The 20,422-nt window shown below is 35.9% G+C and overlaps 4 protein-coding genes across 6 annotated transcripts; 3 read left to right on the top strand and 1 right to left on the bottom strand.

Moving 5' to 3' along the window:
- Window positions 1-1,782: 1,782 nt before the first annotated feature.
- On the top strand, window positions 1,783-6,492 carry LOC111014500 (F-box/kelch-repeat protein At1g55270). The gene is made up of 2 exons (XM_022289258.2): window positions 1,783-2,900; window positions 4,822-6,492. Exons 1-2 carry the CDS (start codon window positions 2,874-2,876, stop codon window positions 6,079-6,081), a joined length of 1,287 nt encoding a protein of 428 aa, XP_022144950.1. The 5' UTR covers window positions 1,783-2,873; the 3' UTR covers window positions 6,082-6,492.
- Window positions 6,493-7,986: 1,494 nt separating this feature from the next.
- Window positions 7,987-9,950, top strand: LOC111014408 (uncharacterized protein At2g34160). Its single transcript, XM_022289124.2, has 5 exons — window positions 7,987-8,234; window positions 8,377-8,425; window positions 9,143-9,205; window positions 9,289-9,353; window positions 9,605-9,950. Exons 1-5 carry the CDS (start codon window positions 8,115-8,117, stop codon window positions 9,698-9,700), a joined length of 393 nt encoding a protein of 130 aa, XP_022144816.1. The 5' UTR covers window positions 7,987-8,114; the 3' UTR covers window positions 9,701-9,950.
- A 1,288-nt stretch (window positions 9,951-11,238) lies between these two features.
- On the bottom strand, window positions 11,239-14,044 carry LOC111014399 (ribosome biogenesis regulatory protein homolog). The gene is made up of 8 exons (XM_022289113.2): window positions 13,811-14,044; window positions 13,277-13,427; window positions 13,110-13,161; window positions 12,729-12,857; window positions 12,398-12,515; window positions 11,891-12,074; window positions 11,690-11,803; window positions 11,239-11,590 (listed from the first exon to the last, which is right to left on the bottom strand). The coding sequence occupies exons 1-8, from the start codon at window positions 13,897-13,899 to the stop codon at window positions 11,441-11,443; spliced, it is 987 nt and encodes a 328-aa protein (XP_022144805.1). The 5' UTR covers window positions 13,900-14,044; the 3' UTR covers window positions 11,239-11,440.
- A 380-nt stretch (window positions 14,045-14,424) lies between these two features.
- Window positions 14,425-20,253, top strand: LOC111014450 (chaperone protein dnaJ 49). 3 transcript variants are annotated; one of them, XM_022289183.2, is made up of 4 exons: window positions 14,425-14,577; window positions 14,668-14,846; window positions 15,065-16,180; window positions 19,917-20,253. In XM_022289183.2, the coding sequence occupies exon 3, from the start codon at window positions 15,085-15,087 to the stop codon at window positions 16,165-16,167; it is 1,083 nt and encodes a 360-aa protein (XP_022144875.1). In that variant the 5' UTR covers window positions 14,425-14,577; window positions 14,668-14,846; window positions 15,065-15,084; the 3' UTR covers window positions 16,168-16,180; window positions 19,917-20,253. The 3 variants fall into 3 exon arrangements, with proteins under 3 accessions (XP_022144875.1, XP_022144873.1, XP_022144874.1); XM_022289181.2 differs by having other exon boundaries at window positions 14,426-14,577; window positions 19,938-20,253; XM_022289182.2 differs by having other exon boundaries at window positions 14,444-14,577; window positions 14,714-14,846; window positions 19,938-20,253.
- The last annotated feature ends 169 nt before the right edge of the window (window positions 20,254-20,422 follow it).

Below are 20,422 nucleotides of genomic sequence, written 5' to 3'. Positions count from 1 at the left end.
CTTTTCCCATTTGGTAATATACTTCAAACTTTGACTAAAATACCAAAAGAAAGTAAAAAGTAAATGCGACTCTTTTAGAAAAGTATAAACAGAGAGAGGGGAATACTTTAACCCATCGTGATTCCAAAATAAATCAAAGGTTAATAATTAATATATTCCACTTTATAAATTATCGAGAGTGTTTGAAATTGAATTCCCAAGTGACTTTGAGGATCATAAGTATATTTAGATTGTTTGATAACCAAAAAGAAAAAAGAAAAAAAAATTGAAATTATCAAACAGTTTATAATATCAATTTTTTAATAATTATTTTGAAGTTGAATATTGATCGATAAGGAATCACTTTAGAATCATTTGATGGTATAATTTGGAATATATATTGGAGTACTTTTAAATATATTGAAACCAAACAAAGACTTTTAATAAAATGTATAAGTATTTTAATTAAATCTATTTTTACAAAAAAAAAAAAAAAGTATTTTAAGAAAAATTAGTTATTTAATAAGTATTTAAATTAGAATGTATGTCAAACCCCTAAATGATTTGAGCATAATTTTAGTGGTCAAACATTAATTAAGTGCAGGCTCAAGCTCTTCTTTAGTCTAATACTTTAATTAAAAAAAAATTTAGATACTATTTTGATCACTATACTTTTGACTTTCGTTCCTTTTTATCAGTGTATTTTTTAATTGTGTTGATTTTAATTATGTACTTTCAAAACGTCCGTTTTGATCCCTATGCTTTTCAAAGACGACTAATTTAGTTCTTATGCACAAAATTTTAACCCACATTTTATACACAACGGTAACTCTTTAATAAAAAATTATTTCCAAATTTTAGAAATTTTATGATTTAAAAAAATTAAATTAAAATGAAATTTAATTGATCAAAATAGTCACTTTTTAAAGATATATAATCGAAATGAAGGTTTCAAAACTACAAGTAATAAAATAAACAAAGTTGAAATTATTGCCAAGATTTAAATCAACGTTTTAAAATTACATGAACCAAAACGAACTACAACTGAAGGTGTAGGAACCGAAATAGTATTTAAATAAAAAAAAGGACAGAGAAAAAAAAAAGAGAGGACAAAGTGGCAATGTGAATTAGAAAAATTTAGCAGCATGCAATCAAAAGGGGGAGAGAAAAGAAGAGGAGGGCAGAAGTGAAATGAATTGATGATTGAATGAGTATGAAACACATGGTTTGTTTCCAAGACTTTTTGTGAGACAATGATCTTCTTTCCCTTCTTTCCACAACAACACAACATCAAGATGTGGACTTTCACCACCCACAACCACAAACAAAATATGTTATGAACATCTCTCTGCTCTGCTTCTGCAGTTGACCATTTAACACTCCCTCTCCAAATTTGTGTTACTTCAATTCTCGAGAATATGTGGTAGTAGTGTTTTTAGAGTGTTTTCTTTTAGGCAATGACGTTTTGAAGAGTGTTATAACTAAATACACTTGATTTTATAAACATTTGTAAGAGATGTTCAAAACCAAAATGATGACCATATCACTCAACTTATATGAACCATGGCACTTTTCTCTCACAGCACAAGAGGAAAAAAGGAAGAGGAGGAAGTTGGAAAGTAGAGAGAATAAATAGGAGGAATGAATAAAAGAGAATGTAGAGTTTCAATGGCTTTGTTATTAACTTATCATATAAATATAATGCAATCACAGCCCCATTTTTCAAAGAATCCATGGCCCGCGGCCTCGCTATGAGGATTGAGGATGGAGGGCCCTGTCCCCAAGAATGACGAAAGTGCCCTTTGTGGAGTAGGAATTGGGAAAACCTGTGATATGCTGGTGGGTCAACTGGTAGAAAGTCTTCCTGTAATTTGAAAGGTAGGCTTGTTGAGCTGAGGAGGTATGTGGATGTGGGGGCTATCAAATTTCACCTTTTTTCTTTTCTCTCTTTTTGAAATTTCAGTCTTTTTTTTTTCTTCTTCTTCTTTTTGGTGGTGTTTTGGAGTGGAGTCTTCCTTTTGAGGGTTTGACCCATCAGAAAATTTCTCGATTTCCATACTCTTTTCCCTTCCCCCCCTTTGATCCCAAGTCTCAACAACAGCTATCTTCCAAGCATTCACCCATTTCTGGTTTTGTTCTTCATTTCTTCAATTGAACAACAACCCCAAGTGTCATCATTTTAGTCCTCTCTTTCTTCGCCCCCTTTAATGGTTTAGGTTTGCTTTTTTGGGTCTCTCTCTCTTCTTGAACGCACTCTTGTGCTTGGTGGGTTGTGCCGCTGAGGGGATGGGCCCTAAACTCCACTGAGGTTTAATGGCGACATGGGTCTCTTTCTCCTCCTCCTTCAGTGGCCTCTTTGCTCCCGTTTTCAGCTGTCTCGCATTTAATCTTTTCCCGGAGAGTGTTCTTTTGAGCTAGATAAGATTTGGGGGTTTCTGATTCTCTGTCTGGTAGACCTTGTGGGACGGCTTTACACCAGTTTTCTCTGTGCGGATCTCTGATTTCTGCAAATGGGTCTTTAAGATAATGCTCAAATGATGCTGGGTCTCTATCTTCGACTTTGATTTACTGTGTTTCTGATGGCCTTTTTGTCTGCATTTCTTCTTTTGCCTTCGTAATTCCTAAGATGATTTTTGAATGTGGAGGTGGATTTTGGAAGTGACAGTTGATCTCTAGAATGAAATAAATTCGTTCTATTTAAATAAGTTCTTTATCATCTGAAACCCGAATTGAGGACTTGCCAAGGTGGGAGATTCGACCTGCCGTGACTGATTTGCATCAGTGATGCCTTTCTTGGTTTAAAATGGTTCTTGTTGCATTAAACAAATGTGAGGTTGGCTAGTGGTTCGATTTCGAAAAATATCTGGTGCGCTGCAATTCCCCCAAGGAAACACATGGAGAGAATGATCCAACCTCCTCTGGTAAGTCCTTTTTCTTTCGCTTTGGATGTGTTAATGAAATATAATCTTGTCTGCCGTTTTGATTTTTTGAGATCCTAGTATGATTAATGATCGATGCAATTTGGGACTTTGGTTTTTACCATGTTTGCTTCTTGATCACAAATCCTTCTGCAGTAATTAGTCAATAACCTTCATATTATTAGTCAATAACCTTCATATTATCTAAGTGGAGTTGTCATAAAAGTAAAGATGATGTGTTTTGCTAAGTTGAAAACTCTCATTTGTTACCATAATGTTTCTTGTAGTATTTTTTTTCTTAGGCGGCAGAAGTTTGAAGCTAACGAAAAATGACTCATTGAGTCTCCTAATTGGTGTTTTGAGAAGGAGTTCAGGTAGAAGAATGGAAGAAATAACGAATCACATTTTGAGAGTTCTTGTATTTAACAACTACAATTATCGTTAACATCATTCTTTTGTTTACAAAATTGAGATTATGGTTTGTTGGCTTTTATCCATGTTCTTGTGTTTCTTACATCTTTAGGGGAGGAAGTTAAAAGAAAAGGATTATACTCAATCCAGCCACAATAACATCTTATACAAAACGCTGAAACCAAGTAGATCATCTGAAAACTTTACCAATTCACTCCCGTTGAGAACTTTGAGAAGTGGGAACAAAAGAAGGAAATATTCTTAAATTTGCTGGTATTTGCAAACGCACCATGAGGCGGAGAAAGAAGACTTGTTCCAATTTTCATGATCATCCAAGGCACTTCTTCAAATATCTCTCCTTTCTAACTATTGCTCTAATTTGAAATAATGTCCATGACCATGATTCTCAAAGACTTCTACTCTTTCTTCAAAATGACTACTATCCCAAAGTTTGTACACTCTAAAATATAACTTAGGCAGCATTTGGAAAGATTTGTTCCACCGTAAAAAGAGGTAAAAAAAAAAATACGATCTTTTTCTAAAAAGTCATTTCTTGCTTGGTTGTTATATTTTTTTTACAGGGAAGACTTTCACTATATACTAAAAGAGTACAAAAAACAGGAGTCACAGGACAGATAAAGCAATCCCCTTGAAACTACTAACCCAAGTTTATGAAAAAAGCCTGCAATTTCCTAAGATTGAAGAAAGCTGAGTTATTGTGGTCTGATGATAGCCTGAGTTATTATATTTCTATGTAAAAGTTAAGCTATTGTAGCTTTATGCTTTCACCATTTCAAGTTGCTTAAATAATTCTATGGATTTCTGAGGACGAGGATTAGTCTTTTCTTCACTTCGATATTGATGGATGAGCCGTTTCTTGTAATTGTGCCTATTGTTTTTGCTAGCTCCTCCGTCTAGGCTGTTCCTTTTTGTAGGCCTCTGCTTTCATACGTTGAATTGTGTTAAAAAAATAGTATGTTTTTATCATTGTACACCTATATGTTTGCGTAAAGTACTTTAGTTTTCATTCTTGAAAACATTTTTGACATTTTCTTTGTGATTAGGATCTAGATAGATCAAAAACCTAGAAGATTAGGAAAGATTCCTTTGAAAAATATATTAAGATGAATGACCATGAGCTGCCAAATGGTCAAAAATGGAAGCTGTAAACCTGGTCTCTAAGGTCATTGGTTTAAACTTTAAAGTCAAACCATAGCAACCACATATAGTAGATATTAAATATCCTGCAGTTTTTCCAATGCAAAATGTTATAAAGTCAAATGGTTGTCCCATAGAATTAATATTGATATTGATGCTCATGGCATGGATACTATGCTATCTAACAAGTAAAATCTATTAAGATAAATACTATAAGGTAAATTTTTAGGCAATATTTGGCATTTTGCATAATACTGATATTTGGTGAAGCTGCAAATTGCTTCACTATATGTGTTATTATCTTTTGTAGGACTAAAAAGAAAAATGACTTACATTGGTTCATGGATGGTTTCAGGTTGACACAACAGCTTGTTTATGTAGAGTAGATGCAGGTCTTAAGACTGTAGCTGGAGCAAAAAAGTTTGTCCCTGGTTCAAAGCTTTGTCTACAACCTAGCATTAAACCATCTATTCACCCAACTAGACCTAAACCGACTCGTGGTGACAGGAGCAGGAACCAATCCCCTCTGCTTCCTGGACTACCCGACGATCTTGCAATAGCTTGCCTAATCCGTGTCCCTCGGGTTGAACACCGTAAACTCCGGTTAGTTTGCAAAAGGTGGTATCGTCTTTTGGCTGGCAACTTCTTTTACTCGCTCCGTAAGAGTCTAGGAGTTGCGGAAGAATGGATATATGTCATTAAGAGAGACCGGGATAATAAGATCTCATGGCATGCCTTCGACCCCATATATCAGCTTTGGCAGCCCCTTCCTCCTGTCCCTAAGGAATATTCTGAAGCTCTTGGGTTTGGCTGTGCCGTTCTTAGTGGTTGCCACCTCTATTTGTTTGGTGGCAAAGATCCAATAAAAGGAACAATGAGACGAGTAATTTATTATAGTGCCAGGACAAATAAATGGCACCGAGCCCCTGACATGCTTCGTAGGCGACATATTTTCGGCTCGTGCGTCATAAACAACTGTCTGTATGTTGCAGGTGGGAAAAATGAAGGTGGACATCAGTCCTTGAGATCTGCTGAAGTCTATGACCCAAATAAGAATAGATGGACCTTTATTTCGGATATGAGCATTCCCATGGTGCCCTTAATTGGAGTCGTTTACGAGGGTAAATGGTATTTGAAGGGATTCGGGTCCCAACGACAGGTTCTAAGCGATGTCTACCAGCCCGAAACCGACAGCTGGTACCCTGTTTATGATGGAATGGTTGCAGGCTGGAGGAACCCGAGTGTCTCCTTAAACGGACACCTTTATGCCGTGGACTGTAAGGATGGCTGCAAACTTAGAGTCTACGACGAAGTATCCGACTCTTGGGACAAGAGTATTGATAGCAAGCTGCATTTGGGGAATTCTAAGGCATTGGAGGCTGCTGCTCTCGTTCCACTAAATGGAAAATTATGCGTCATTCGCAATAACATGAGCATTTCTCTCGTCGATGTTTCGAAGTGTGAAGATGCCAGTGGTGCTCCCGGTGAACATCTATGGGAGACCTTAGCAGGAAAAGGGCAGCTCAAGACTTTGGTCACGAATCTCTGGTCAAGTCTTTCGGGTCGGAGTCGACTGAAAAGCCACATAGTTCACTGCCAGGTGCTTCAAGCATGAAAATTTTTCATATTGTTTGATAGGCTTCTAGTGTTCATATGCTTTTCTTCTGCTTCTCCTCTTTACATATCTTAAAATCATGGCTTAGATGTCAAATATGGGAGAACCAATGCTAGTAAGTAATCAATCAATACTACTTCAAATAGTTTTGTCACATGGACAATTTTATCCTCTCTGTCCTATTCTTTTACTTGCCATTTGTGAGAAAGAAGGGAAACAAAATTGTCCATTCAACATAAGATTATTTGTAGTAGTATTGAACTGTGAGAGAAGTATTATAGAACTTGAAATATTTTCTCAATACAGTGTCAGGTGATTCAGATTGTGACAGGCAAATGAGCCTCTCTTGATAGACTCATGTTACAAATATATTTTATTATATGATATGATACACAATCATTGAGTTTCTTACATTATTTTATATGCTCATTGTTGGAAATCTGGTCACTCTTTATACTATATGTCATGATGACATCACTATAAATCCACTTTTTAATCTTGATTGAATGTATAAGATTATACAATAGCCTATAACACATAACTAATGATATTTCATATATATATTTTGATCATCGAGAGTCGGAGCCTGTTCTCCTATACTCAGAGGCACCCGTACTCGTCCCAAGATTCGAACCCTGGAGACATCAATGATTAATTCATCAGAGGGTTCAAACTTGAAATCTCTAAGCCAGTATGACCAAGAGATTTCAAGCCTTTATCAATTGGGCTACCTCTTGGGGGCGTATTAAAAAACCAAGAAAGATAACATTGGTTAAACTTAATATCAAGATGACGATGATAATTTAATAATGATCTAGGTTTGAATTCACACCTTGGGGAGGACGCCCAATTACTACATTGAAGATTTCTTTATGAACCGAATTAATTCTTATACTTTTTCTACTTCAAATTCCAAAATAGAAACCAAACTAAATGTTATCTGATCTAATATTTTAAAACCTAAAATTTTATCCTCGAGACTAAAACAATTTTCAATTGACTTTACTTTTAAATGTATTTGATTTGAAAATATAGACAGCAGTATATTTAATATTAAAAAAGTATCTATTTATATGATATAATATTTTAACTATTATATCTACCATCACTTATTTATCCAAATTTGAAGCAAAGTTTTGAAATATGCCTACTCCTTGATAAACTGTTGGATATAAATTCGAAATCTATATGCCGATTTGATATAGAATCAGTATCACTTTATAACTTCTCACGAATACATTACATGATGTTACACAATTGACCATGTCGTTTAAGGTCCCTTCAATAAAATTTCCAATTTCTACCATAATTATTAATTTTAAAATTAAAAAAATAGAATAGAGAATAATTTAAAGGTTTAAATACTATTTTAATCTTAATATTTATACTTTTTTTGTTTGATTCATCTACTTTCAAAATATATATTTTGTTCCTATAGGTATTATTTTTGTTCATTTAGCTTTTAAACTTTTGAAGTGTTCATTTTAGTTATTGTACTTTTGAAAAAATAATCATTTTGTTCTCTTCCTTTCTACTTTTATCCAATTTTTTTTCATTTAATATTAGCACGACATTTCACTGACTAATATTTTCAAAATGTTATCATAAATTTGAATTAAAAGATTTTAATTAGGTATAACTTTTGTGTTAAAATTTTAAAATTTTCGTCCCCTTTTATGAATAGAAAATGAACATTTGGAAGGTACAAACATTAAAGTAATTAAAAGTTGAAACTTTAAAGTATAGACCAAAATACATGAACTAAAATAAATCCGACCAAGATGAGTCGTATTTAAATCAAAATAAAAATAATGTAAAATTTAAGTGAATAAACGATATATTTAATTTAGTGTAAGATTGATAATATTTGGAAGGTGTTACATTAAATACAGAAATGGTTGTCGCACAAATAGAACTTAGCTTCACTCTGTTTCTGTTTTATAATTGAGAGTTTTGAGTCTCCCCTCTCTCAAATTCGCACTTCGAGAGTGACTGTTAGGGTTAGGGTTAGGGTTTTAGTTTTCAGAAGCTCCATGGAAGAGATAACCGAGGGTGTCAACTCCATCACCTTGACAGCCGATTCGCAGAAGAAGAATCGAATTCAAGTCTCCAACACCAAGAAGCCCCTTTTCTTCTATGTCAATCTCGCCAAGGTTCGTTTCCTTTTTTTCTCTATTCTGAATCTGAGGTTTAGCTTTTCGATTTGGATTATTTTTCCATTTTAGGTTTTGTCTGTTCGTTTATCTGGTTTGGCTAACCCTCTGGTTATGGATTTTTATCTTAAAAAATGTGTAGAGGTATATGCAGCAGTACAATGAGGTCGAGCTTTCTGCGCTTGGGATGGGTAAGTCCTTCTTTTCTGTTCTCGTGCCTTCCGATTTTGAGGATTCACTTTCGCTCAACCTATTGTTTAGTATCGTAACGTAGGGAAGTGGTGGCTGTTTAATGTGCTCTATTCGTTGGAATTGGATTGTAATCTATGTACTACTTGACGGGGCAGGGTTTTTCTTTATTTGGGCATTTATTTTCGTTGCCTTTATGGCACGAAACAATTTGTGTTCTTCGCACTTTCTAATTTCTGCCTTCATGGTCGTCTTGTATCTGGATGTGATTCATTAATGTATTTATTACGCTTTTAGTTACTTATGATTGTTGGGTAATAGAATTTAAGATATTTTGTTGACGTGTATATTTCGTCTTGTCAATATTTCATACCAATACATTCAAATTCTTTTGTGATGTGATATTTGACCGAATTGGTTCCCTTAACTTAGAAAAGCTTGTAAGAATATTAAATTAAGAGTCGAGGTTTTGAATTTATTGCTGTCATATACTTCATGGCTATCTATGTATATTCAAGTTTGCGACTGAGGTGCTTAGCTTGCTTAACTAAAACATCTTTTCAAATGTTTTCATGTGGATGGTCAACTTGTCATTGTTTTTATGCGACTAGTGAAGCTCATTCTCCTGCTTGCACTTCCTTTAATATAGTTAATTGATCCTTTTGCCTTAGTGATCTGGGATATTAATATGTTAAAATTTCTGTGTATTGCTTTGGCAGCCATTGCTACAGTTGTGACTGTTGCAGAAATTCTGAAAAACAATGGATTGGCTTTAGAAAAGAGTAAATATCCTCTTCCTTATTTTTTAATATATGCAATTTGGGTTAGCTCTTAAAGCTCACAACAATTATCTTACATTCCATAGAGATAATGACTTCTACTGTCGATATCAAGGATGATTCTCGGGGGAGACCAGTCCAAAAGGCTAAGGTAATATGCCATACTGCTGTACTTTGGTTTAGAAGTTTTAGAAGTCTCTCTCGTGTACATGTTTTGGCATATAAATGAATATTCTTGAGAAAATTCCAACTTATCATGTTTATTAATTCTGATAGTTCGACCCTACAATGCAAATTAGTGTGCATGCAATAGTGTTTATTTACTGAGCGTGGGAAGTTTCTATGTTTTTTCATTTGATTAGTTAAGTCTAACACTAGTCGCCACTGATTTTTCACCTTCAGATTGAGATTGTGTTGGGGAAAACTGAAAACTTCGATGAACTGATGGCAGCTGCGGCAGAGGAAAGGGAAAACGAAGATGGTGAAGAACAGAGTTGAAAAGTTATTTTCTTTTTCTTTTCTTGTTCTTTTTTTCCTCCTTGTGGATGAGTCTGGTTATTTCCTTATATCTGGTCTCTCTGTTCTTAATTACATTAGTAACCAAGTGGTCCATTTACTGATGTAGGTTTTAGTTGAGGAACCATTTACTTGCCCTTTTCTAGTTACCGTGGGATATCTTCGTTTAAGAGATTGGAAACATAATCTGAGTTATCATTCAAAGTTTATATTATTTAATTTTATGCTTCAATTTTGGTAAATGCATTCAATAGGATCCTGCTGCGTGAGAGCTTAGGATTCGTCGAAGTATACTCTTTCTACACGTGTTACGACTGAACCTAGTTTCCCATAATTTGAAAAATCACCATTGACAAAGGCATGGTCTACCATTCAAATGAAGGCGAGATCATATTACAACAAATCGGACATGTTAGATGTCAAAGAGGACTGCCTTTTGAAATGGGATTTGAAGTAACGCTTTCAGTTCTAAAGCCTGCTTGTGCTGCTAATTGGAAAATGAATTTTATAGGGTTCTCAGTTATCATATGTGTGTATATAATGGTGCGATTTCAATATTATATCGCCTCTTTAATGCTTCATATACAGCATGTGAAAATATTACGTACAATTTTTGCCTTTCAGGCCACGAATCAAATGTTTTCTTCAGCTTGAAAGCCTTCTTGTTAACATTTTCTAGTATTGTCAAGAATGTGTTCAAAGGACACAGGGACAAGGTTTTATAGAACTCATCTGAAAGCTAAGGCATGTTGGTTGATCACTGGATCGGTTTCAAACTAGTGGCATGGTGGGTGATTGGCCTTCTTCCATCAACAGAGCTAAAGGAAGCGAGCCAAAACATCACAGAAAATACCACTTCACAGAGAACAAGTTTCTAACTTTTTACAAATAATTCCGTTTGGCAAACACATGCTCAAACTCAGCTAATCAATCTGTATCTCATGCATAGCCAAGTCTTTTTGGTCATTGAAAATTTGTGATTTTTCGCCAATTTTAAGATGATCACAAGGTCTTGTATTTGCTCAAGGTGGGAAAATTTTCTATAGTACTCACTGTAATTGATTATGTGTCATACCAATATAATTTTATCGTTTAAGAATGATGTGGAGTCCACTGACATTAAATAATTATTTATAAGAAAAAAATTAGTGTGAATGTGTCAACCGAATAACATGGAATATAGTTTATAAAGCCCCAAAATGCCTAATGTGGAATATAGTTTGGAAGTGGGGTTTTTTTTTGGCATATGTAATAAATCTTAAAAATGGATGGTCTCAGGATAATTCTAGGTCTGAAGATGACTTACGTTGATAGTGCGCAAACTTATTTCTATTAATGCTTTTGATGGCATTATTTAGACCCCTAAAAAAAAGAATCAGATTGATAAAAGTTCAGATTGCATGCATCGCTCTTTTGTCTTTTAGTTTGCCTCTTCATTCCTACTTAATTGTGACTGAAGTATTCATCAGACTTTTCAAGAACTTTCTCTGACCATTTCCATGCTTTTGTTCTACTTTCCATAATCGTAAACCATTAAACATCATATACCAAAATCAATTTGGATTGCTACAAGGTGGAATCCACTGGTTAGTTTTTGTAGGTTGTAAGAAAAAGAACCACCCTTCTTTTGGATAAGAGCATTACTACAATAAATAGTCCAAATGCAAAATTTCTTCCATCAAGGAGATAATGTAGTACCCAAGCTCTTTATAAAGGATAACTTCATTTTGCCTTTCCTTTATTCGATACTCCCTTCTTCATTGACTTCTTTTGAGGTTTCTTATTTGGTTTCAACTTGCTCGATGTTGACGATGAGGGCTTTCCATCGTGTTTTCGCCTCTTTTCTCTTTTCACATTGTACATATTGATAGCCTATAATCAGGATAATTTGCGAAGACCATTAGACAAAATTTCCAATGATGGAGCAACAAAGAAAGATGTTGGTTTCAACCAAAAATAGAGAGAAAAAACCTTATTAACGTTTAGTATCTCATGTGAATTCTTGGATATTAATCGATTCAGGACATTCTCAGTTTGCTCCCTTTCTCGAGAGCCTACACCAGTTCCTTCCACAACAGGCAAAAACTGCATGTAAACAGAGAACAAAATGTTACTTAATGATAACAGAAAGTATGCTCGAGCATGCCAAGGAAAAAGGATTATTTGGTTAACCTTGCGATATTTTCCTTTATGCTTTGGAGGCTTTTCTCCTCGCAACTTCCTGTCAAATTTTCCACCACTAGCTGTCGCAGTTGCTGCCATTCCAGCAACATTTCCAAGCTCATCTTTTGTCATTTTCTTTGGTGCAACTTGCGTCCCTGTTATGGGTAAAGCAGTTGCAGCTAGTTGAACGTGGCTGCATAAGTATAATCAACTTTAGCTATAAATAACAGAACGGTAATGGAATGACAAACAAAAGATGGATTTAAGATGATATGATATTCTAGGATACAGAAGGAACAAATTAATGGGATTCACATGTACAGGTTGTGGTCAGATGCTCCACCCTCCTACCCAATATAGAAGAAATTTAATTACCCAAATGTATATGTTAGTCTGATATGATATACTTTAATTGTACCGGCAGTAAGGAGAAGTGAGAAAGGGAAGACTGCAAAGAAAGGAGTTATAATCTAATTACTTGTTCAACACCCAATAACAGTGATAAGGGGCAAAAACCTTGGTAAAGCACCAACTTTTGCGGCTTGTTTCAGATTCTGTAGGCGATTGTTTTCTTGCTTTTCAACTCGTTTTCTCTTATTTGATTGTCTTTCAGCAAACGGGTCCATCCCTGGCTCTGAAAATGTGAAAAGCGTGATACTCAATGGACATTTTGATAATAATGTAAGCCGAGAATGAATATGGCAAGCAATATAATCAACCAATATTCTACTTATCTCTGTCATGCAACCATGTTCAAAATTTTGTCATCAAGTAAGAAAATAAAAAGACATAACTAACGAAAGGAAAAGTAGCTTATCTTAAAATGCAAGGTTCTATTAAGTATTACCATCAGTCATCTTGGCCTCAATGATAGGTATGTTCTCCTCATCATTTGCACGATCGTAACCATGACGACGCTTCCATGTTTGAGTTTGTTCATCATATGCAATCTTATCCTTTTTCCTATTCTTTATACCTGCAAAAGTCATTATGTACTAAAATTAAATTCTACCCACGAAACTCCCTATTCCAAGGTCATGCATTTGACTGAATTATGCCTCCATTCCTTGTTGTTTCTTTTCTTCCTTTTCAGATGTTTCTTTTGCTGCAAGTCGGCCTTTCAACTAAATTCAATTCAAGTCTCACAATGGAAGGACGGGGAACACAAATCTTCTAACATAAAAGACAACATCACAAAAAAAGATGTGAGCATAACAAAAGGACCAACCTCGTTTTTTAGCAAAGAGTTCCCATTTTGTAGGAGGTTTAGGCTTAGGCAGCTGGAAAGAAAGAAATAAAGATATTACACATCACCCAAAAAGGTAAACATCCATAACTAAAAAGTGATGATGAAATAATCAATGTAAACATCCATAAAATTATTTAAGAGCATACATGCTTCTCCCTGGGCAATCTTGTTTTAGGTGGAGGCAACCTCACTAGAGGACCATCTCTGTCTTCAGTTGAGGGCAGGATGAAAAGTTCATTGGCAATAGCTTGAACTAGCTCTGTACCTTTCTGTAGACATTCATTCACCAGCTCCTCCCTGTAATTACAAAAGTAACCAAGCAAATACAATAAACATTCTCTGACTTTATTAATTTCAATGACAAATTAGGCTTCTCCCGGAATAACATATACATGTACGTATGTGTGAACATGTCTAAAATAATGTAATTATTCTAAACAACCAAAATCCTCAAGTTCGTAGCTTTCTCTAATTTAAGTCAATAATACATCAAATAAACAGCATTCAACCGCATAACTCGATATACCCAGGTTCTGGTTCGAAGGCGTGAATCAAGCAAAACGAAAGCACAGTTTGATGTAAACAGAGCAGTACCAGCAACTTAAAAGAAGAACCCATTGGAACCTAATCCGTGAAGCAATTATAGTTGATGTATTTATGGAGAGGGAAGAAAGAGGAACCTGGAGGAGGGCGGGGAAGTTAAATGGTGGTGAGGATTGAAGGCCATGAGATGACCAAGGTCGACCTGAAGTTGCTGCTGGTTCTCCATCTCCGCCCAAATCAAGAGACTTCCCACAGAACAGAACAGAAGGAAGATTCAGGGTTTAGGCGCGGGACAAGAGAGAGCGCTTCTCCTCAAAGACTTAAACGACGCCGTTTGTTTGGCTTTGTCTTTCACACTGCAAAATCGGTAGCCCTAATGGCTCCCACGCGGGCTTTACAAACTCGCTCTCAAATTTTACTTAAAAAAGGCTTTAAATAAATATTTACTTAAATAAATATTTACTTCTAACTTTAATTTATTTTTTTTAGATTTATTTTGGAGTTTATACTTTAAAAATATTTATTGTAATTTGTAGTTTCAATTTTAATTAATGTTAATTCATATACTTTCAAATGTTTTATTTTGTATTTTTAAATATTTTTATTTGTATTTGTAAAAAGTTACTATTTAATTTCTTAATTTTATTTTTAATCTTGTTAATTTTATTTCGACAAAAATAGAATGTTAGCAACTAATATTCGAAGAAAACTAATACCAAAATCCATGGTTTTGGAAACCCCCTTAAACCCGTAAGCAAATTTTTTTAAAAACAATTATGGAACGAAATTTCAACCTTCAAGATTTTATACTAGTGGTGCCCCTAACTAGCTCGTGTTGGCGAAGAAAGCTAGTATTCAAATTCAAAACATTCAATCTCAACTTGAAGAAACGCATCCATTGAAGGTAAGGTTTACTTGTCAACCACTTTTTTTCTGTCAAATTTGTGATAAAACGATTGAGACACTTTCTCAAATCACTATTATTGGTAATTAGTTTCACGAGGAGTGGGGCTTGACCCGATTCTTTTCCAATACGTCAGAATCCCCGGTGTCGGTTTTTCATTCCCCTAAATTCCCGGTCCAATTGTAATCCCCCAGGACGATCAATCGGGAATCGCCGATGCATCTGAGATCGTAGAAGCAATTTTCGCATCGTCTCCTTCAGATCCATCTGTAAGTTCCAACTTTCACTGTTGTTGAATTTTCCCGTTTTGGTTTACTTCACATCTGTTCGGAATTCGATCTCTCTTCGGCTTTCTCCATTTTATTAATTCCAAAATAACATATCTCTGTAAAACCTAAATGGGAATTGGAATGGGTTTTCCGTCTTGTTAATATCAACTTCCTTCCTAGTTTTCCCCCACTAAAATCCCAAGTTTTCTTGATACTAGAGGGTTTTGCCGTTATTGGGATGGATGGGAACAAGGATGATGCTTTGAAATGCTTGAAAATTGGAAAGGAGGCTTTGGAAGCTGGGAATTTGGTTCGGGCCCTCAAATTTGTCAATAAAGCTCGTCGTCTTGATCCGGCGCTTCCCATTGACGACCTCTTACCGGAACTTAAAAACGTTTCTGGTGAACAGTTGGGTGCTGATGCGTGTGAAGCTGGCAATGGCTCATCTGGGTCCCCTTCATCCAAGTCCTCTGATCAGCCTTCTCTTCGCCGTAGAGTTCCGGCGTCTGGTTCTTCTGAATCTTCGACCTCGGCAACTTATACAGAGGAGCACGTAGAGATTGTAAGGCAGATCAAGAAGAAGAAGGATTACTACGAGATTTTGGGATTGGAGAAGAGTTGTTCTATCGAGGATGTTCGAAAGGCATATAGAAAGCTGTCTTTAAAGGTTCATCCTGATAAGAACAATGCTCCTGGTGCTGAGGAAGCGTTTAAGGCTGTATCAAAGGCCTTTCAGTGTCTAAGTAACGAGGAGAGTAGAAAAAGATATGATATTGTTGGGTCTGAAGAGCCAGTCTATGAGAGACGGACTGCAAGACATGGTGCAAATGGATTTAATGGATTTTACGAAGCTGATGTTGATGCAGAGGAGATATTTAGAAACTTCTTCTTTGGTGGAATGGCACCGACAACTACACATTTCCGTAGTTTCAATTTTGGCCCAGGAATGGGACATAGAACGGGTGATCATGGCTCTGGTGGTGTCTTTCGGACACTGATTCAGTTGCTTCCTGTGCTGGTAATATTGCTTTTGAACTTTATGCCATCCTCAGAACCTATCTATGCCCTTTCCCGTTCATATCCTTATGAACACCGATTTACAACTCAGAAAGGTGTCAATTACTATGTGAAATCAAAAAACTTTGAACAAGATTTTCCACCAAATAGTCGGGATCGTCTGGTACTTGAGCAACGGGTAGATAGGGAATACTTCAATATTCTTGCACAGAATTGTCGACTTGAGGTGCAACGACGGCAGTGGGGATTCATTCGTGAAACTCCACACTGTGATATGCTGAATAAGTTTCAATCAGCGGCTTGATGAATGAATGAAGGTCCATTTCATCTCTCTCTGTTATCATTTTGGCAGTTTTGAATTATGTGAAATTTCGGATCCCTTGGCAATTTCTTTTTCGATGTGTTATTTAGATGCATAATTTAATCGCATGATTAGGTGTATTAGTTCCCACCAAACTAGAAGAAAGAAGAAAGAAAGTAGTTGGTTTCGATTTTTGAAAATGGGATTATATATTTTTTACTGTGTAGTTCCTCCGCAAGCTACTGTGGCTTGATGAATGAATAATTGTCCATTTCTCTTGCTCTGTTATTTTGGAACTTGGAATTTTTGGATTATGTGCAATTTCGATTCCCCAAGCTATTGTTTTTTATATGAGTTCTTTATAATGCATAGTTTAATAGAATTATTAGGTGTATAGTTTGCCCCAAACCCATCACAAACTATAAGAATGATGAAAGAAAGTAGTTGTCTTGAAACTGCGCTTATATGTTTCTTAAATGTTTGTCTAACTTTTTCCCCTTGATTTGTATCAATGCTGTAATTTTTTTTTGTTCAAACTACGCCCCCTGCTGTTCATTTATTTTGCCAATACTTGGATCTATAACTAAAATGTTTTCCTAGTTGACGTTACAAATTTGTTAGACTTTTTTTTTCCCCTTTTCCTATGCTTTCATAGGGAATGATCAGAACTCCGCAACCTTTTGATAGATTCAAAGAATATATATTTACGGTGGCTCTATCTTGGTGTAAATTTTATCTCCCCCAACAAGCTATAGTCTTAATGATCTTAAAGCTAATTAGAGAACCTTTTTGTTCTCTTATATAGGTCCTCTTGCTCCCTTTTGTAATATTTCATATTTCCTACCCAAAAAAGGGTTCATGTGCTTAACTTGTTTCCCTAATATAATAAAGAAACAAGATACTTATTGATGAAGTCAAGAGTTGAAGCTACTATAGTATATGATTATATTGAAATGCTTAGTGTTACATACTGCTGATCTTTATCATTAACGAGCTCTTACTTCGGTGGAAAACCACGAATTGTGAAGTTTTAAATTGAAGACTTGTATGTTTGTCTTTGTGTGATTGAGTGGGCATGGGGGGAACAATCTACATGGAACTACAGAAATGCGAGTTGGAGACTAGAAAAGAAAGGGAGTAAATTAGGGAAATGTTATACTTAGCGCTGTAAAAGTGGGGTTTTTGAAAATTGTAACTTCTCAAAGATTGTTTACTTTCTCCTCTACATGTCATTGCATTCTTCTATCGTTTCTGGTTAAGTTTCTCAGGGCCTAGATCTGATTGCATTAAGCAGAAACACCTCTGTTTAAAAGCTTTAATGCCTTGCGAGAATGGCCTTTGAAATTCAGAAACATTCAGGAGCTCTCATCAAAGTTGAGCAGTGAAGGGGGATTCCGGAAAGAGATGAATTGCTATTTGAGCATGCATTTCCAAGTAGAAGCCCCATTACTGGCAAGAATTCAAAGTTTCACATCCCTATCCAAAGAGACACCCGTTACTCAAACATTATTCAACTCTAACCAAAAACATTTGGCTACGAACCAACGCATGTAGCTTATGAAACATATTGAGCAAAGGGGAATTTTCCAGTCAAACATTCTTCCAAAACTTGGATCTATCTCTAGCCCCTTTGCCTTTCGGGAGTTTGGATTTGCCCCATTATGATGATTTGAACTTAATAATGAAGAACCAAGGGCTTCTAGCAGCACCCCTTCCTATGTTCCACAGTTGACTAATCTTCTCACTTGTGTACTTAGAAGTGATCACACCATCCACAAGAAACATTATTTCCTCTAGATGTCATAGCCTATCATAAGTAAGGTATAATTCTTCTAACCATATTGCATGCACCTAGGTCACTTAACTCTATGCTATGGGGGTTGTAATTGTGATCTTCCAATGTAACAGATAACAATTTTCTTCCTTCTATGTTAGCTTCTTCTTAAAAGAAATCTCTCATGATTCTGTGAGGATACATTATAAAAACAGGATAGCAACTGCAATAAGTGAGTAAATTTGAGAACCTTAGCCTTGGCAAGAGTTAAACTACATCCTTTGGAGATAAAAGATTTGTTCCTTTGAATTTTGTCTCTGATATTCTCAATACCCCCAGAAATCCTTATTCTTTTGGTTCTGTCCAAGAGGAATACTGTGTTACTTGAGGTTCAGTTATCACTTTCACATGAGAAACTTAAAGCCACTATCCTACCTTGAAAGACCTCCACATATATGCCCACCACCACGGGCTGAGTGAACAACACTAAGCCTGGGTGCTCCTTTCCTGAACCAGAATCGGGCACAAAACGGCGAGGTAGAAAGTAGAAAGCGAGCTCTTTTCGCGTATACACAATCTCGAAGCCCAATTAGCTCACGGACTGCCTCCTCAACGGCTGCTCACCCTCCGAATCTTCTGACCGCGTCATCCGAGACCGAGATCGGGTACGGATAGGGCTTTGAGTTACCTCTAGTCTCTTCCGCACCCGATTCTCAAATGAGGGTTCCGTGATGTCGAAATAGGATTGAAACCGAGTTTGCTCAAAAATCTTAACTTTGGAAAGTTTCCAACCTGGTTCAGAGCATTCAAGGTGAGTAAACGAGTCTCACCAGGAAAAATAAGTGGTTGATTGATCATCCATACAATGAGAACTAACACATTCACGAATGATTATCCCTGTGGTTGATCAACTTCCCAATGGGGCGACCATCTAGAAATTCAATTTAACTGCTATGGAAGGGAAGGGAGTACTAAACACATCCACAATGAGAACTAAAAGAAAAGAGGAAAGGCGTCCCCCTGTCTAAGACCAAGAGGAGATACGATACTGCCCCTAGATTTTCCTTCGAGTGTAATGACTAATGAGATAGAACAATTCGCACTAGATACGAAACCTTGAACCATTTGCTTCAACGAGCACCAAAGCTTTTTGTTGTTAAAAGACACCTTTAAGGAATAGCCAGTCAACTAGATCATAAATCATAGGCGTTTTCAATATCTGTTTGTTGTAAAATTCCCTCTTCTTGGTTTTCCAACCTTCCACCGTTCACTTTGCTATATGAATTGGGTCTTTCAGTTGACCTAGCCAAAAGACTTCTCATGTGACCAAGCGACCCAGCCTAACAGGAGCGCAAAAACCCGTAAAGGATTTCTCTCAAAACCTAAAATTTGTCTCCTATTCAGTAGGGAGATGGGCTATAAATGTCAGCGATCCAGAGTTTCACTTAACATGATGCCTTTGGACGTCGGAGAACTACATTTCTTTGGTTTCAATTTCATTGATAAATGTCAGCGATCCAAAACTATCAGTTATCTAAGAAAGAGATGGAGAAGAAGCCTGCAGACTGTAACTAGAATGAACTAGTTCTTGCTCCAAGAAGCAAATGATTGATATGTTGAAGTTTGTTATTTTCACTTTCAAATTTCATTACATAGCTTGGTTTCACATCTGTTATTATTTATGCATGAAAATATTCTTTCATGGGTTTTTATTTAGAAAATGCTAGCTTTCATGTGCACTGCAGTGACATGACATTACCTGTATGTACGCTGCACTTAGTGCTGAAAAATACAGTATTGCATTGCATCTCTCATTCTGCTGGCGTGCTCTCTTCTGTATCAACTTTTGCAGTTCTCTTGCTTGGCTGGAGTAATTAGATTACAATACTTCTCTGTTGGATGCTAAGAAAAAGACCGAATCATATTTTATGTTGAATAGCTATATGTTAACCAAACAGTTTTGGAACTTGTTTTTCAGGCCTCATTTTCTCGTTTGCAGGTAGCGTTGTGCGGTCGAGAGTGATTCCCATTCTGAAGAACTCCATAAGACGTTTTCATGAGCCTGAGATGGGAGTCTAAGAGTTATTCCAAGTTGCTCCTTATCTTTCTATTTTGAATGCTTCGCTTGTAAATCTAATATTACCACCACCATCTAGCTTCTAGCAGCATATATTTCCATTGTTACTACAGATTTTCTTGATGCTAAAGATTACAGAGTAGATGCTGAATAATTTTAGAGCTTGAGTTTGGATTTACTGATAAAATCCTTTTGCTTTATCTGAAGTGAACCAATGAAACGTCATTCCTTATTCTCAGTATAATGATTTATCTGTTACAGCTTGTCTTTTGACATTAATGAAGTCATTTTGTTTTATTGGATAGAATGGCAATATTTAGCAGAGAAATCTTTGAATCCAAAAATTGAATTACAATATTTCTTCAATCTATAATCTATATAATCAACGAATAAATCAATATATACTT

The sequence above is a fragment of the Momordica charantia genome (genome assembly GCF_013281855.1).
Source record: "Momordica charantia cultivar OHB3-1 chromosome 6 unlocalized genomic scaffold, Mcharantia_2.0 BLBB01000006.1, whole genome shotgun sequence".
Classification (NCBI taxonomy): Eukaryota; Viridiplantae; Streptophyta; class Magnoliopsida; order Cucurbitales; family Cucurbitaceae; genus Momordica; species Momordica charantia.
The sequence above is the reverse complement of the archived record's forward strand: the minus strand, read 5'-3'. Positions and strand labels throughout refer to the sequence as shown.